The sequence below is a fragment of the Peromyscus eremicus genome, chromosome 16_21 (genome assembly GCF_949786415.1).
Source record: "Peromyscus eremicus chromosome 16_21, PerEre_H2_v1, whole genome shotgun sequence".
Lineage (NCBI taxonomy): Eukaryota > Metazoa > Chordata > Mammalia > Rodentia > Cricetidae > Peromyscus > Peromyscus eremicus.
In genome coordinates, this window is record NC_081432.1 from 29,085,804 (window position 1) to 29,102,543 (window position 16,740).

Sequence of the window (16,740 nt, forward strand, 5' to 3'; positions counted from 1 at the left end):
AGCAGGTACCATGCACAGTGTTTACCTGCAGCTACAGTCACCCCCATTGCTTTATTCAGAACCACCAGTGGTGGACTTCTGGTATGTTCCAGGTAGATCATGAAGAATTTAGAAACGCCCAGCATTGATGCCTATAAATATATATATGAGTTGAGACGTTGATGAAGTGCTAGCAGATAACAGCAGGCCAATTCTACAACTTTGCCTCACCAAACTAGAATTCTATGTTGGATGCACAGGGAGGGTGCAGCCCTAGGTTCCCCACAAGAGTGTTCAGGCTAGAACAGCAGACATGTCCCAGAGGCCCTTGGGAAAGATTTTTCTCTCCCAAGACTGCTGAGATGCCGTGACCTTGCAAAGGTCAAGAGTGAAGGGCACGGAAAAGTGAATTCAGCAGGGCTGACTTCCGATGTCCCTTTCAGTCTGTTTCTTCACCAATGCTGCCCCAGCAGTGTCTGAACAGGTTTCCCACGCTAACTGTGGCTCCTGTCGTTTTCAGGTTCTTCCTGCCTCCTGGCTGTGCTTTAAACCCCAAGGTGAAGTGCTGGCCCCAGGGGTCTGCAATGAAACCGCACTTGAAGCAATGGCGACAACGAATACTCTTTGGAATATTTGTTTGGGGGCTCCTCTTTTTGGCGATTTTCATCTACTTCACCAACAGCAACCCTGCTGCGCCTGTGCCCAGCTCCTTCTCCTTCCTGGAGAACCGCGGCCTCCTGCCTGTGCAGGGCAAGCAGCGGGCCATCATGGGCGCTTTGCAGGAGCCCTCCTTGCCCAGGAGTTTGGAAGCAAGCAAAGCGCTGCTGGGCAGCCACCCTGCCAGCCCCTTCCACAGCGGGCCTGGGGACCCACAGAAATGGGACCAGATGGAAGAGGGCTTTGACAATGGGGAAGAGTTTTTTTCATCCCAGATTGGGAGGAAATCGCAAAGTGCTTTCTACCCGGAGGAAGACGGCTACTTTTTTGCTGCTGGTCAGCCAGGGTGGCACCGCCACACGCAGGACACCCTGGGGCTGCCCTCCCCGGGGGAACCGTCGCGGCGGGCCGGACCCGCCCAGCACAAGCGGGAAAAGCTTCACCGTGCAAGACGGAGCCGCGTGCCTGAGGAGGTCTACGACGGCGACATGCTGTCGGCTTCCATGTCCAGAGCCTTCCTGTACCGGCTTTGGAAAGGGACCGTGTCCTCCAAGATGCTGAACCCGCGTCTGCAGAAGGCCATGCGCTACTACATGTCCTTCAATAAGCACGGCGTGCGCTTCCGCGGGCGGCGCGAAGCCAGGCGATCCGGGCCGGAGCTGTTGTGCGAGCTGCGAAGGCGCGTGCGCGTGCGCACGCTGGACGGCAAAGAGCCCCCCTTCTCGGCGCTGGGCTGGCGGCCGCTGGTACCCGGGGTGCCGCTGAGCCAGCTCCACCCGCGCGGCCTACGCAGCTGTGCAGTGGTCATGTCCGCTGGTGCCATCCTGAACTCCTCCTTGGGGGAGGAAATCGGTAGGTTCCCGCGGGGCTGCGGCTCCTCTCTGAGCTCTTTGCACTTCTGGTTCCAAGTTGGGGCTGTGCCCAGGATGCTGGACAAGCTTCATCCCTCATAGAAACCATGGTCTGCGTGAGCCGACGGCAACAGGGGGCAGGGGCAACAGGTGGGAATATGGGAGAAGAGAGGAAGGTCAAGGAGGTCGTCCTCATGGGTGCCACCCTTAAGGTGAATGGTAATGATGGTACTGAACTCTCAAGGACTAAACCCAAGTCTGGGAGGCTCTGAGGACAGCTAGACTGCTACTGAAAACAGTTCCCAGGCAGACAGGAGCTCTAGTCCCGGACTGTTCTGTCAGCCCAACCTTTGGGTTACGGCCCGTGTGCACAGTGGGGTCCTTCTCCACGATGGTGATCAACATGACCGTACTCAAACTGCTCTCTACTTCTCCATGCTGTCCTCAAAACCTTGTGCCTTTCAAGAGCACGGACTTCTTACTGTCTCTGTGGGTCTGTAGCCTAGGAAGAGGGAGGGGGGAGATTTAAAGGAATTGGCTGAGCTTGCAAGTCTGAAGTTCGGAGGACACGTGAGCAGGTGGGGGACATCAGGCAGAGCTTTGATGGTACATTCTTTTTTTAAAAAAAAAATCCTTTAAAGGTTTTTTATTATTCTATGTGTATGAGCATCTTACCTGAGTATTCGTAAGTATGTGATGTGTATGCCTGGAGACAGTGGAGGCCAGAAGAGGACCTTAGATCTCCGGGACCTGAGTTTAGGGAAGGTTGTGAGCAGCCGTGTAGGTGCTGGGAACCGAACACTGTTCCTCTGTTTTTAACAGCTGAGCCATCTCTTCAAACCTTCTATGCTGCATTGAGGCAGAGCCTTTTGGGATACCTCTGTGCATGATCTTAAGAACTTCAACTGATTGGGTGAAGCCCAGTACAATGTGGGCTTTGTAATGTGCTTTCTAAACGAACAAAAAAAGGAAACTTCACAGCGACAACCGGGCCACATAGCATGACCAGGTTGGCACACAGTGTCAACTGCCACAGCTCTCTGGTGCCTCAAAGTAGAGTATCAGGACTACAGGACTAGAATCTCTTGGTTTGAAGGGCATGGAGTATGGTTGCAGTAAGTATATTTGCCACCCAGAGTCTAGATCCTGCTGTAGATGGGCTGACATGGGCTCACCAACAGAATACTCAGTTCATGGTGGATAGCATTCATTCCCCAAGACTTCTTTGCCAGAGAAAGTATCTAATGTTTTGCCTTGCCCTGGCTCACGCAGCTCTTCTCTCCCTGGCAATTTTAGACCCTTTCTTCTAGGACCCCTCTGATCCAGTGGATTCCATTGCTGTCTCCCTAAGCAAGCAGTTTGGCCCTTCACTCATTTATTTCACAAGTGTTTATTAATCCCCCAACTGGTTCTTTACTGGGCACAGACTACAAATGTGGCTCAAACATGCCTTCAGCCTCAAGTCTGAACGCCAACAATCAACCACTACAGTTACAGTTTCACTGCAGATGGTGGCAGGTCCTAAGTCACTAATGTGGAAATGACATTCAGGTTACAGAGAAGTAATTCACTGATTCCTGTATTCTTCTAAACAGATCCTTTAGTTCTGTGTCCTTGAAGAGTGATGGTGTCCTACAGCCAACTTGAATGGCGCACTCAGAAACCCCCTCACCTCAGCTGTTTCTTGGGAATGAGACTGAATGGGAATTTTTTTTTTTAAGTTAAAAACCCAGGGCAACAAATGTGGCCTTGTTGTGTGAGGTCCCCGTGTCTCCATTCTGACATTACATCAGGCTCATAATAACACTATCCATGCGTCACATAAGCTTGTAGCAAAACCCAGAGCAGAGCAGCCTGCAATTTATTAAGAAAGAACAGTGGTTTAGAAGTCCCCAGGGTGAAATAACACCACAGCTCTTTCTCATTTCCAAGGACCAATATTAATAATGCAGAAGAGGAATTTAAGTATTATGCTTTGAAGCAGGCAATAACTTATTTCTGGTTTTGTTTAGTTTTAAACACCTCTGCATCGTAAATATATATAGTATTTGAATGGCTCTCGCATACCAAAGAGAAATCTCTTGTCCTTTTTTTTTTTCTTGCATAAAGGATCATGATTAGAGCCTTTAAAACTCTATTCAAAATTTGGAAGAGAATGCGAAAGTCCCTTTCCCATGTTTCTGAGAAACATGAAAGGCCACTGTTACATACTGGTTAGTTTCCAGTATCCAAGTTTAATTTGCAGCATGTGGTTTCATGATTAGAATTGCAAAGTCACAAACGGACTTAGGGAATGGAATTGGGTGGGTTATTTGTTACTTTGGCTGGTTGGTTGGTTCTGTCTTGTTTTGTCTAGGTTTATATTTTATACCTGGTGTTTTTAAGTCTTAGAACCATAGTATTGCTCAGATTGCATAAACCAAAGCTCTTCACCTTTGTAAGCTGGTTATGGCAGGACCAATGCTGTACATGCCAAGGCTGGCCTCTCTCCTCCCTGCTCATCTGAAGTTGCCCTTGCAAACCCTCATGGTCATTAACGACTCTCAGAGCAAAAACAATCTCATGTCACAGATTTCTTCATGTACCTTGGAATGTTAGAGCACAATGCACCTAACCTCAAGTTGCCCTGTCTGGAATGGCTAACTAAAGACCAAAGGAGTGGCCAAAAGTTGACATGGCAAATGTCATGAAAAATTGAAAGCATGCCAAAGGCATTCCTATGTCATAGCCCACCCTTTGCTCTGCCAGGAAGGCTCTCTGGCTAAGGTCTCCTTTTCCTTTGTGTTTCTAGAAGGAGGCCCAGTTAAGTCTGTTTGCTTCTTGGCTACCTTTTGGCTCCCCTAGGTATCTGTTTTGTGGGCATTGAGTCCTTCTCCCAAGGCCCCATTTTGTTAGACTAAGTCCTATGGAAAGAACAGTTGTTTGGGATTAGAAAGGTATAGTGATTATAAATGCCTTTACTTTGAATGTGTAACCTGAGCTGTTTTGGAAACATGGAACATTCCTTCCTGGACTTGTGAGACAGTCTCTTGTCATCCATACAAAAAATGACAACAGCTTGCTGGTCATTCCTGACAGTTCTGTGAAAGTACACCACAGAAAATAAAAATCCACTGTGGGGAGACATCACAATCTTGATGTGGAAGACCAGGGTCTGTGTTATTGAACAACTGAATACTGTCATGTAGGTGGGAAATAGAAGGTAGGAGATGTTTGTTTGTATGTTTGGGGCAGAACCCACAGTAATTTCAAAAGCAGGTCTTGGATTTGGCAAGTTCTTTAACCTTACATTTAAAAAGCCAAGAGAGCAGTTCACGGAGTCACTAAACCATCATTAGATGTTTGCTGATCACCATCTCTCCGTCAGATCCTGTGCTAAGCACAAAGGTAAATAAGTGACAGACACAGGTTTCAAATTCTATACAATCCCAGGGAGAATCCAGACCATGAACAGACAATTCCAGTATCCTGTGAATGGGAGAAAGGCAGAGAAATGTGTAGACAAGCAGGCTAGAAACAATGGCAGAATCCTAACCCACCCAGAGGGCTTCTTATTGGTTAGCAGAGAGGAGGTCAGGAAATACTGTCCTGCAGAAACTGGTCCAGGCCAAGGGTCCAGCACAGGCTATGAGACTAGCAAAGCTTCAGTGAGTACACGGGCCAGGAGTAGGCACGAAAGAAGCTGGCTGTGGTGGGAGAGGGCAGCACATGGGTAATCTGGTGCTTACACAGGCCAAACTCCATTTACCAATTGCAGTAATATTGCCAGCTGAGAGTGTTTACTGTAGACAAAGCCCTATTCTGTGCATTTTAACTGCTGTAAAATCAATATCCCTGAGTGGTACATGTATTTCCATTTCTAGATAGGAAACAGGCATCTAGAATCCACTGGGCAGAGCGTGGATTGAAGTTACAGGCTGGGTCTCTAGGGATTGAGGGCAACGATATCTGAGGCAAAAAGCCTATGTGTGGATGTTTTATTTTAGAGACATCACACATGAGCCTGGGTTTGGGGACATGAGAGAAGTCAAGTGGAATGGGCAGGTCAGAGAAGAGAGGAACAAGGCAGTGGGAACTGATAGCGATAATTCATGGTTTTGTCCTTACCCTGCAGGCCATTGGCTGGTGTCTGGAGGCTGCAGCTGTGACTGTTTAGTTTTTATTTTCTGATCAACACAAGTCAGGAGGAGGAAGAGGGGAGGATGCTGGGCCTGAGTCAGGGCTAGATGGTGACTTGGTGCCAGGACCTCTAGCATGCCTGGCTGCTTTTTGACGGGCTCTGTGGTAATGTCAGGACAGCTCTGCTCTGGCCCAGATATGCCTTCTCTAGAAATGAAGCTTGACTTCATTCACCATGTGCTTACTGTCTGATCTGCTCCCTTCCTCTGTATGAATGAATGGCGTAGCTTCTGAAGATGCATTACCATGCAGTCAGGTGTGTATTTACCAAGTGCGTATGGGTTCGACAGTTGATGGATTGAGCTTGTTGTCCCCTGGTCCTGTTCATTGACTGCTTCCATCAGGTTCAGCAGACTATCACTCTGCCTCCTTTGCACAAGTGACCTTGTGACTCTTGAGACCAACATATTCTTTCCAGAGACATTCGTGGTCTTCTGACATTGTAAAATACCAAGCACTAGTAATCCATCTAGAGTAATAACCATTTAAATGCCTGGGGATTTACAAGGGTGATTGGATTAAGTTGGAATTACAGCCAATTTACTTGGAACAGATTCACTGCTTAGGACTGGGGTTATGTTCATCAGATCATGACACACAGACTGTGTCACAGGGATAGGCAGAATGGCTTCCTAGGAGAGCTGTGGTTGGGGACTTGGTGTCACATTTTGTCCCCAGTCATATCTCCAAATCCTTCTGAGCCCGAGTACAGCAATGGATTGGTGCCTCCCTCTTCTCTCTTGAGTTCTTGATGGGTTGGCCTGTATGACCACTTCACATCTGTGATTCATTTATGGTTTCCAGGACTCTTTCAGGGCTCTAGAAGGTAAACTCAGTTTTTTGTTTATACCCCCCAAGACTTTTCCTTTTCAATGTTAACATTTATACAGGTGAAACAAAAGCAATGAAGGATAAAACTACTGGCTTCTGAGCACACGTCTGGGGAGGGGTGCCCATAACACTGGTCACCATGGTATCTTTTCCACTAAGTGTAACAGTAAAAGGAAACAATGCCGTGTTCTCTGTGAATGGCTGTGGTGCTGCCATCAAAATGAAGTCTCAGCCCTTTGAGTGCGGGTGTTTTTCAGATGCTGAGGGACAAAGAAGGAAGTGGGAGAAGGCACTTACGCTTATCACTGTATGATGGGAAGGCCCTGTGGGATTGAGCTGGAGAATGAACCAGCCCCTCCTGCCATGAAATACAGTTTTTATCTGAAAAATAAAATGACTGACAGACAGACTTTAATTACTCAGAGCTGGACGCTTGGCAGAGTCCTTCTCGGGAAGGGATTAAATGAGACTGTCACTCGGAGCAAGATCACCGACAGGGTTTGTTGCAATGGTTAAAAAAAAAAAAAAAAAATGAAGCTTTCGACCATGAACTTAGAAGCTTCCCACACTTGAAAACTGATGAGATCCATGGTATATTAACCAATATGGCTTGTGGATAATTTATCGTGGAATATGACAATATTTAGAATCACTGCCCAACGTGTTCCCAGCGAGTTTTCAAATTAACATTGAACAACATTACAAAATTTTGCATGGATAGAGACCCATTTTAAGAGCAAGACAGGGATAGATTATAAAATTGTGAGCTAGGTGGAATGTTGGATTTATAGACATTCATTTTAATTTTTCAAAATAATTGATTTTGGAGGCCTTATTATTTCAGGCACAAATGTATTACTTTGTGCAAGGAAGACAACCTGAACGGGTGGGCACAGACAGCAGACTGCCAGAAGAACCCTGTTTTGCATTTCATAATAAAAGTTGGTTGTCAGCAATTTATTTGGGTAAAAAAAACCCTCATTGACGTGCTTTTGAGATGCCACAATACAACCAGCTCTTAGCAAACTACCACTTGCCAAGTATGGGTAGACTATCAAAGAATATTCAGTTTTCTGGAAGGACTTAGAAAGTCTAATCCTTTTTTTAAAAAGTTTTCAGTTACATCTGGTTGTTTGTGCATGCATGTATGTGTATGTGTAAAAAGTCCTGGTAACAAGATTAAAATATGAACTTTCTGTTCTCTATAATACAATTTTTATAGCTCAAAAATTTCAATTTTTATTATGCAGTATGTAATTAAAATATGAATAAAGCAGTTCATTGCAAAAATGGAAAGCAGTACTTGACCTGTGAAAGTCCTCAAGGGTTTTGCATTATCTCCAAAGAGCTTAGATTTCTTGAAATCTAGAGATTTGTGAACTTTTTTTCCTTCTGAAGAGCCATGTAGTCAATATTTCAGACTTTGTGGGCCATGGAGTCTCTGTTTCAAAGTCAACTGTGCAAGGCTAAACCTTACACAAATAAATGTGTCTGTTGTATAGCTCTAGTCACTAACGCAGAGGCAGACCACATTTACCCTACTGATCATAGCTTGTCACTTCCTCCAAACATTCCCCCAAAACGACAGTTTGTTTTTTTGATGGCATGGCCAAGTACCCTTTATGTACTCATTGTGCTCAGAACTTGTCAATAACAGTAGGTACCTTTTAAGATCATTGTTTCAGTGGGGCATGCCCAGTGGCTTTTACTCTTTAAGGGGTATGGTAAAGACTCTGAAAAAGGAATAGCAGAACCCTCTTTTATAAAGCAGGCTGTCACAAGGCTTTGTGTAGACTGTGATCACAGTAAGCACAGCACGGATGTGTCCTTGTGACTCCTAGCCATGTCAGAAACCTATGAGTTTGCCCTTCATTCATACTGCCAGTCACTGTACTTGCTGCAAATTAAACTTGGAAGATGCACAGGAGTCTTTTGTTTGTTTGTTTCTTTGTTTGTTTGTTTGTTTTTTAATGTGCATGTCTGTGTGTCTGTGCATGTGAGTGCAGTATTCACAGAGGACAGAAGGGGATGCTGGATCCCCCGGAGCTGGTTAACAGGCAATTGTGAGCTACCATGTGGGTGCTGAGAATTGATCTCAGATCCTCTGCAAGAGCAGCTGGTGCTGTTAACCACTGAGCTATCTCTGCAGCCCCCATGCACAGGATTCTTAAAGCTAAAGGTGACCATAGAAATTCCCTTACTGTTTGCACAAAAGCCCTGGCCACTGGTGACACTGGTAGTTTCTCTGAATTCAGAGACTCCCTGGCATCCACAGTGGGAGATGAGGCTTCATGGAAACCGAGACTGTTTCCTTTTAAACCTAAACCTTCACTAAAAGGTGATAAAGCAGATTCAAGGGCTGTAGGTTTAATCTGTGAGAGAAGAGAGCAAGATCAGATGCAGTTCTTACCATGGGTGACCTAGTGACTTCAGCTCTACAGACTAGGAAGTCCCAGGTGAGCTGCCTCCAGGCTCCCAGCATCTTTAACTGTTCCTTTAATCCAACTTCCATATGTTTTGAAACTTTTAAGGGGAATAATTACACAAAGTATGACATATATACACAGTATAAAAAAATAACATGCATCTAAATGCAACTTGGGCAAAACGGGGTCACCTGTAATCAGTTGGCTTTATGTACGTATAGATATACACATACAGTAACTTATCAAGAAACAAGAGGACATATCACAGGAGATGTATCATCAGGTGACTTTGCCAGTAGTGAGCATCATAGAGTGTACTTAGGAAAAGAAGGATTCACAGTTACTAGGCAGTACAACTTAGGGTCACATTTATAAATATCTGTGACCTGGTGTTGACTGGTGTGCCTTGGTGATATGTAACTCTTGAGATTCCAAGTTATTCACCCTAGCAAATTATCTAAAATTTGCTAAATCAGCAGCAAATTATCTAAAACTCTGCATATGTGTATATTAACTTTATTAGTGGTTTCTAAGTTTCAGATATTGCAAGATTTGTTTTAATGCTTTTTTTCCTAGATTATGTGATTTCACAGAGAAAAAAATGTCACTTATGTGCCCTTAGATTCTCATGATGCAGTTTTGAGATTTAATTCTGCCCCTACACGTGGCTTTGAGAAAGATGTCGGAAATAAAACCACAGTACGCATCATTAACTCCCAGGTAAGATGGATGGAGTGTTTTCACCGGTACATTTTGTAGGCAAATCATTTAACTAGATGAGTGAACAGAAATATGGTTAGCCATAACTGAGTATCTTGTTATTTCTTTGAGTCTTTTAAGCATGAAGAATTAGTGAAAAAAAATGCAGAGGGAATTTAGATGCAATTTCAATAGGAAGAAATGAGTGAGATCAAAAGAAAACTCAGATTAAGCATAGAGAAATGATTTTTATTTGTGTATATCTCTTTGTTATCATAGATCAGTGATTCTCAACCTTCCTAAAGCAGTGACCCTTTAATACAGTTCCTCATGCTGTAGTGACCCTCAACCACAAAATTGTTTTTGTTGCTACTTCATAACTGTAATTTTGCTACTGTTAGGAATGGCAAATTTGGAGTAAGAATTGTAGCAAAAGGGTCGTGACCCACCCATTGAGAACCACTGTCATAGACTATGATTCAGTTTGTGAACTGCAAAAGGCTATTAATTACAGAAGAAATCATGGCAACAAAGCTAAAGGGAACAGAAACACATGAGACATGAGAGCTTTTAGGATATCTTTGAAACTTCAGGTTTTGACTTGGAAATTTGAAAAATGAAAAGAAGTTGCTTAATGGGAAATGGAAATACCTCTTTTCTTCATGTCCTTAATAAAAATGTCTTTCAAATTTATGGAAAAAGTTATTCTCAGAACAAGCCACAATTTCTAATTTCCAAAATATGTAGAAAAATGAGATGATACATGATTTATGGTGAACTGCTTGCATGGCAAGCTATTAACGCTCTGCATCGTTCACTGCACCAGGCAGCCTGCAGTGAAGTATAAACAATTACCATATTTTCTTAATTCATGGATGTCACTGGCGGTAAGATCTACATTTTATTTAGTAATTTCTCAGAAAGTGATAAACCCCCACTCAATTAAAATACATGCATCCTGCAAGATGTATCCTCATTGCAGAAGCATTAAAATGTGATTTTAAAAAGTGCATCTTCATAATGGTGAAAAATTTTAATTGATTGAGAATTTTAAGCATGCATGAAATGTATTTAGAACAAGCCCACCCTCCAGTTCTCTCCCCTCCAATTCTTTCCTTATCACCCCCAACACTATTCCCTCCCAATTTCATGCATTATCTTCTTTTTTGTTTTATAAACCACAAATTCCACTTAGTGCAGCCTGGATGCGCATGGACACAGGGCCATCTTCTGGAGCCTTAGTAGCCTTTCAGAAGCTACATCCCTGAAAATAGCTGGCTCTCTCTTCTCAGAAACCATCAATTGCAAATAGCTCCTTATGTCTACCACCCTTCTCTATGCTGGGATTTTGTCTGGCTTAATTTTGTGCATGCTGTCACAACTACTGTCTGTTGAAATGAGCAACTGGGCTGTTGTATCCGAAAAACTCTGTTTCAGTGTAGACATCCACTGTGCCTGGCTCTTACACTCTTTCCACCCACTCTTTTGCAATGATCCCGGAACCTAGGAAGATGATGTGTCCTTTAGTGCTGGGCTTTCTGAAGTCTTGTATTCTCTGCATATTGACCAGTCATAGTTCTCTGTGTTAATCATCATCTACTGCAAAAGGAAGCCTCTCTGATCAGGACTGAAAAATGCATGAATCTATGGGTATAACCCCAAGTCATTAGGAGTCAGAATGATGCTATTTAGTATAATAGTAGTAGATTCCCCCCACCCAGGGCCTACCTATTATAAATGAATGACCCCACTAATTGTACCAGGCACAGGTTCCATTTTATAGAATGGGCCTGAAATCTAGCAAGAAAATGGGTTGTTATTCCTATAACTTCCATGCCACTATTGAACTAGTAGACACATCATGCTGGACCAGTCATGACTATGGCTCCCAGGCTTCACATCTGGGTGAGACTGATGATAGTTTCTTCTGCAGTAACATAGCACCTCAGAGCGCCATGAAAGCTAGGGATGAAACTTCCAGTGAGTGCCAGGTTGATTTCTTCATGTCTTAATGACAAAAGTATGTGGTGTCTTCAGCTAGTAGGGTCTTACTATTGTTTCTATAGGGTAACCAAGTGCAGTGGCTATAACCTATAATGTTTGAGGGTCTATGGAGCCACACTGATCAAAAAATCCCAAAGAGGTAACCCATTTGCACTTGGCTTCTTTTTTGATAGCCTGTGGTATCTGGGAGAAGCGTTGCCTCCCTCCCTTGGAGGATAGCTCTATTTAAACTCTTTATACACACACACACACACACACACACACACACACACACACACACACATATATATGTATATATAATTAGGAAGCTTAGGAAGCTTAAGACTTTTTCAAAGGGGTCTCATCTAGTTATCCCCTACACACACTTTGTTCTATACCCTGCCTTCCTATCTTCCACCCCACTTAATCCTTCTTGCTCCATTATTCCCCATCTGCCCTTCATGCCATCTATGTTTTCCCACCCATCTCCCATGATCTCTTACTGGGTTTCTGACTTCTTACATACTCCAGTTTCAAAATCTTATCTAAAGATTCAAAGCTAGCACTCATATGTGAGAGAGAACCTGCAATGTTTGTCTTTCTGGCTCTCTGCACTTCACTCAGAATGATTATTTCCAGCTCTAGTTATTTACCTACAAATTTTAATTTGTTTTCTTAACAGCTGAATAATAAACCATTGTGTATGTGTACTGTATTTTCATTATTCATCAGTTGATGGACATCTAGGCTGTTTCCTTTCCTGACCTGTGAATACAGCTGCAATGAACATGGTTGACCATGTATCTCAGTAGTAGGATAGAGTCCTAGGATATATGCCCAAGTACATTATATGAGTTAAAGACTAGATCTATATCTAGCCTATTGTGGAAGTTCCATACTGATTTTCATAGTGGCTGTATCCATTTGCAATCCCATCAGCAATTGATAAGATTTCCCATCTGCCCACAGCCATACTTACCTTTGTTGTCTTTTTAAAATGTTGTTTGAACTGTTCTGACTGGGGTAAGATGAAAGCTCAAAATAATTTTCACTTGCATTTCTCTTATCACTAAGGATGTTGAACATTTTTTTAAAATGTTCTCAGCCATTTGTATTTCTTCTTTTGAGAAATCTGTTTAGTTCCATGCCCTAATTTTTAATTGGATTGTTTGTTTTCATGGTATTAAGTGTTTTGTTTATTGTTTTATTTATTTGTTTGTTTATTTATTTATTTATTTATTTATTTATTTATTTATTTGGTTCTTCATATGTTCTAGACACCAACCTTCTGTCAGATGTATAGCTAGTAAAGATTTTTTTTTCCCATTCTTTAGGCTGATGCTTTACTCAAATGATGGTGTCATTTGCTGTACAGAAGCTTTTCAGTTTTATGAGCTCCCATTTGTCAGTGGTTGGTCTTAATGCCTGCGCTTGATAGCTTTTTAAAAAGATGGATGGCAGGTGAAATTGATGGATCCATCCAGAATCAGATAGGACCTGGGAGGAGAGAGAGCAGCTGACACCTCCTAACTCAGTTCTAGCTGTTCCTTACCTACACCTGTCTCCTGTCACGTATCACAGGTAATGAGGAGGCTGGGAGTCTGAATTAGCCGGGGAGTTTCGTCTTGCAAGGCATGGCATCCAGATCACTGGTTTTGGTGCAGCCCTGATAAAAGTGGAAGAGTTAGTGCGTTTGTTTTCGTTTTATTTATTAAAAAAAAGTCTTTAAATATACTTCAAGTGCTTTATCACATGATACCAGCCTCACTCCCTCTCCCAAAGGAAAATATAAAACCTGAGCCTCGCTCTCATTCCACTTTTCAATTGTGACTTGTTTTTTTTTTTTTTTTGGTTTTTCGAGACAGGGTTTCTCTGTGTAGCTTTGTGCCTCTCCTGGAACTCACTTGGTAGCCCAGGCTGGCCTTGAACTCACGGAGATCCGTCTGGCTCTGCCTCCCGAGTGCTGGGATTAAAGGCATGCGCCACCACCGCCCGGCAGTGACTTGTTTTAAAAACATAATTTTGAAGAAGAAAACATTAGTCATAAAGAGCATTTTCCCCCTTGTGTGCTTACAGATTCTAGCCAACCCCAGCCATCACTTCATTGACAGCTCTTTATATAAAGATGTTATCCTGGTGGCCTGGGACCCAGCTCCTTATTCTGCTAACCTTAACCTGGTAAGTGTTTTCTTGATGCCCTCCCTGGACCATGGGTCAGACAGTGCCTCTGATTAATTACCCACAAGAGCAGGTCAGTGATGGGCACTAACTCATATATGTATCATATACTTTTTGATACCATTTAGAATAACATAGCTGCCCTTCTGCTATAGTGCTTTTTCTCTGAGGAATAGAGAAAGTACAGCATATATAAAGGCTGAGAAAGTTGTAATTACACCGGAAATTAGGCTAATCAAACTGGCAGTTATTCCAAAGAGATAGGATGGTAATAAGGGCTTTGGAAATAAACTTGGTGTGGTTGGCAAAAAAAAAAAAAAAAAAAAAAAAAAAAGATTCTAAATTGTTCATCGTTGTTTAAATAAAGACTGTCTCTGACTTTCTTAAGGATGATTCTCATTGGCTCTTTCTGAATGGGTTAAATTTTATAGAATAACCACCAAATACAAGCAAATTGTGTTATTTTAAACTCATGGCAAACTGTTACCTTCCCCAGGAAGAAACTAGCCCTGTTGGATGGAACTTTGTATGAAAAGCCAGTGAGCTCATTTTTTTTACAGGGCTTAGTAAAATGGATGATAGTCATGCTTGTTTGAAGTGCTGTTGGCTGAAGGAGTAAGTGTCCATGATTCAGTTAACCAAACCCAGGGAGCGTACAGCCCTCTTAAGATGAATGTGGGTGAAATTTGGAAAATCTACTTTCAAAACGCACTGCTTGAGTACCAGGAGACCAGCATACTACAGTGTGAGCCAAACCTCGCCACAGTTCTCTTCATAAAGCTGGAGCAGAACACAGTATGCCTATCAGCTTCCACTGCTGTGACTGTTTCCGTGCTGACCAGGGAGACCTCTGGCCCAGAGCCTCCCAGGTCTTTACTCTCTGACCTTTTGCAGAGAATGCCTGCCGCCTCTTATCTAGCCCCAGGTCTTACTTTATCATGAATACATCATCATTGGGAGAGACTGGAGCGAGGAAAGGGAAGGGGGAAATTATGTCATTGTAATATCAAAAATAAAAGAAATAATTAAAAGATGAAGCACCATTCCTGCCAGGACCAGAATTATGGTCTCTCTTTGTACTTCCCTGGGTGACTGGATACTTGCCCTCTCTCCAATTCCAGACTGGCCCACTGTCCTCTAAGTGCCCCAGGACATACACAGCACTGTCTCCTTTCCACAGCATGACCTGTACTCAATTTGAATTCTTTTTGTTTTGTTTTAGTGGTATAAGAAGCCAGATTACAACCTTTTTACTCCATATATCCAGCATCGCCGGAGACATCCAACTCAGCCATTTTACATTCTTCACCCCAAATTCATATGGCAGCTTTGGGACATTATCCAGGAGAACACAAGGGAGAAAATCCAGCCCAACCCACCATCTTCTGGGTTCATTGGTAGGTGTGTCTGAAAGTTGGGAATTAGTTGTATGTGACTTGTATTGTGTTTTTCAGCCATGTTTTGATACTCAACATGTATGGTTTTACTCCATTCTCCATTTCTTCATCTGTGTTGAGGCTTTTCACCCCATTTATTTTCTATTGCCTATATAGGGCATTTGAAGGCATGTCTGGAATGCCCTAGGGAATCTGAAAGGCTGTAACTGAACCAAAGGTATTGGGTTTGTTATTATCCTAAGTTCAGGACATTTACAGTATTCCTTGGGCTGCACAGAGGGTCTCCATCAGTAGAGGGAAGATTTGTAGAGACAACAATGGCTTCATTTAAACTAAGGACACAGTATCCTCAAGTGAGACTTGAAGCTTTTGGAGTGGGTTATGTCATCATAGTGATATAAAATATTTTATATAAAAACCTTAGTGTGACTACTTTTAAAGTCATGCCTCTGACAATTTCATTTGAAATCCCCAATTCTTTATCTTTTGTGGTTTTCTAAAGTCTTGTTGATTTAGGAAAGGAAATTTAATCCCGTTTTCAGCAAAGAGTAAATGTGTTAGAATAATGATTAGATAGCATTAAGAGGACAAGTTTAATGAAGTCTATTTTCATATCATCACCATATTTGATCAAGGCAAGAATTAAAAAAAAACAGTTGGAGGGGTGGAATCAAACATAACTCTTAGAGACTTGAAATTTGAAAGGTCCAGCCAAATGGTTATAGCCATGGAAAGTAATTCCCAGGTTGAAGAGGAGCTCAGGCCACATGGGCAGCTCTCCTCGGGGCTGTTCCCTGTGGACGTGGAGTTCTCAAAGGCCCAGCGTTGTCTCTGTATCTTTCCATGCAGGAAGTGAACTACAGGTCCTTGCCGTTGCAACAAAGGAGGCTGGGGATACCTAAGTTTGTGTTTGCATTCTTCTCTGCAGCTTGCAGGCATTGGACCTTAAGTTGCTTGTTCCCTTGGTCCTCAGCATCCCCCAATGAGACGCAGTTATGAAGTCTTCCAGAGGGTGAAGTAGGGTAGATGGCTGGCCAGCTGCAACTGTTGTTTCCTAGCTGTGCCTTTGTTCAGTGTAGCATCTGTTAGCCACAGGACTATTTAAATTTCAATTAATCCTAATTAAATAGCAAATAACATCTGCTTCTGAGGCCGACCAGCCTGATTTCAAGTGCTCAGTTGTGGTATCCTCCTGGTGGCTACCATATTAGACAGCACTAATAGGGAGTCTTCCCACTGTCACAGGGCCATGTCAGAGAGTACGGCAAGAGTTTGGCCAATGAAAAGAAACTGTGATGCAGAAAATTGATAGGAAAACATTGGGTTCCCACCAGGCACTCCATGCTGTGTGGCGGAAGATCCAGCTGCAATAGAGGGCATCTGCTTCAGCAGACTTACTTTCTGCCTCTAAGCCTCACCTCTTCCTGAAGGGTGTGAGATTCTCATCATGATGGGCGGTGGCAGCAACCTGGGTAACCTTTCCCAGTGCCCTCTGGGCATCCCCATACTGTTGTAGTCTTTGTACTTCTTCTTCGATCTGGATGGGATGCGGTTGATCTG

At 43.2% G+C, this 16,740-nt stretch overlaps 1 protein-coding gene across 1 annotated transcript in view; it reads left to right on the plus strand.

Moving 5' to 3' along the window:
* The first annotated feature begins 543 nt into the window (after positions 1-543).
* The window catches only part of St6gal2 (ST6 beta-galactoside alpha-2,6-sialyltransferase 2), a 31,985-nt gene continuing 15,788 nt past the window's right edge, over positions 544-16,740 (plus strand). The window contains exons 1-4 of the mRNA XM_059281769.1: positions 544-1,488; positions 9,546-9,643; positions 13,682-13,783; positions 15,006-15,180. Of these exons, the coding sequence (XP_059137752.1) occupies positions 564-1,488; positions 9,546-9,643; positions 13,682-13,783; positions 15,006-15,180 (1,300 nt within the window). The 5' untranslated portion in view covers positions 544-563. The remainder of the gene's footprint in view (positions 1,489-9,545; positions 9,644-13,681; positions 13,784-15,005; positions 15,181-16,740) is intronic.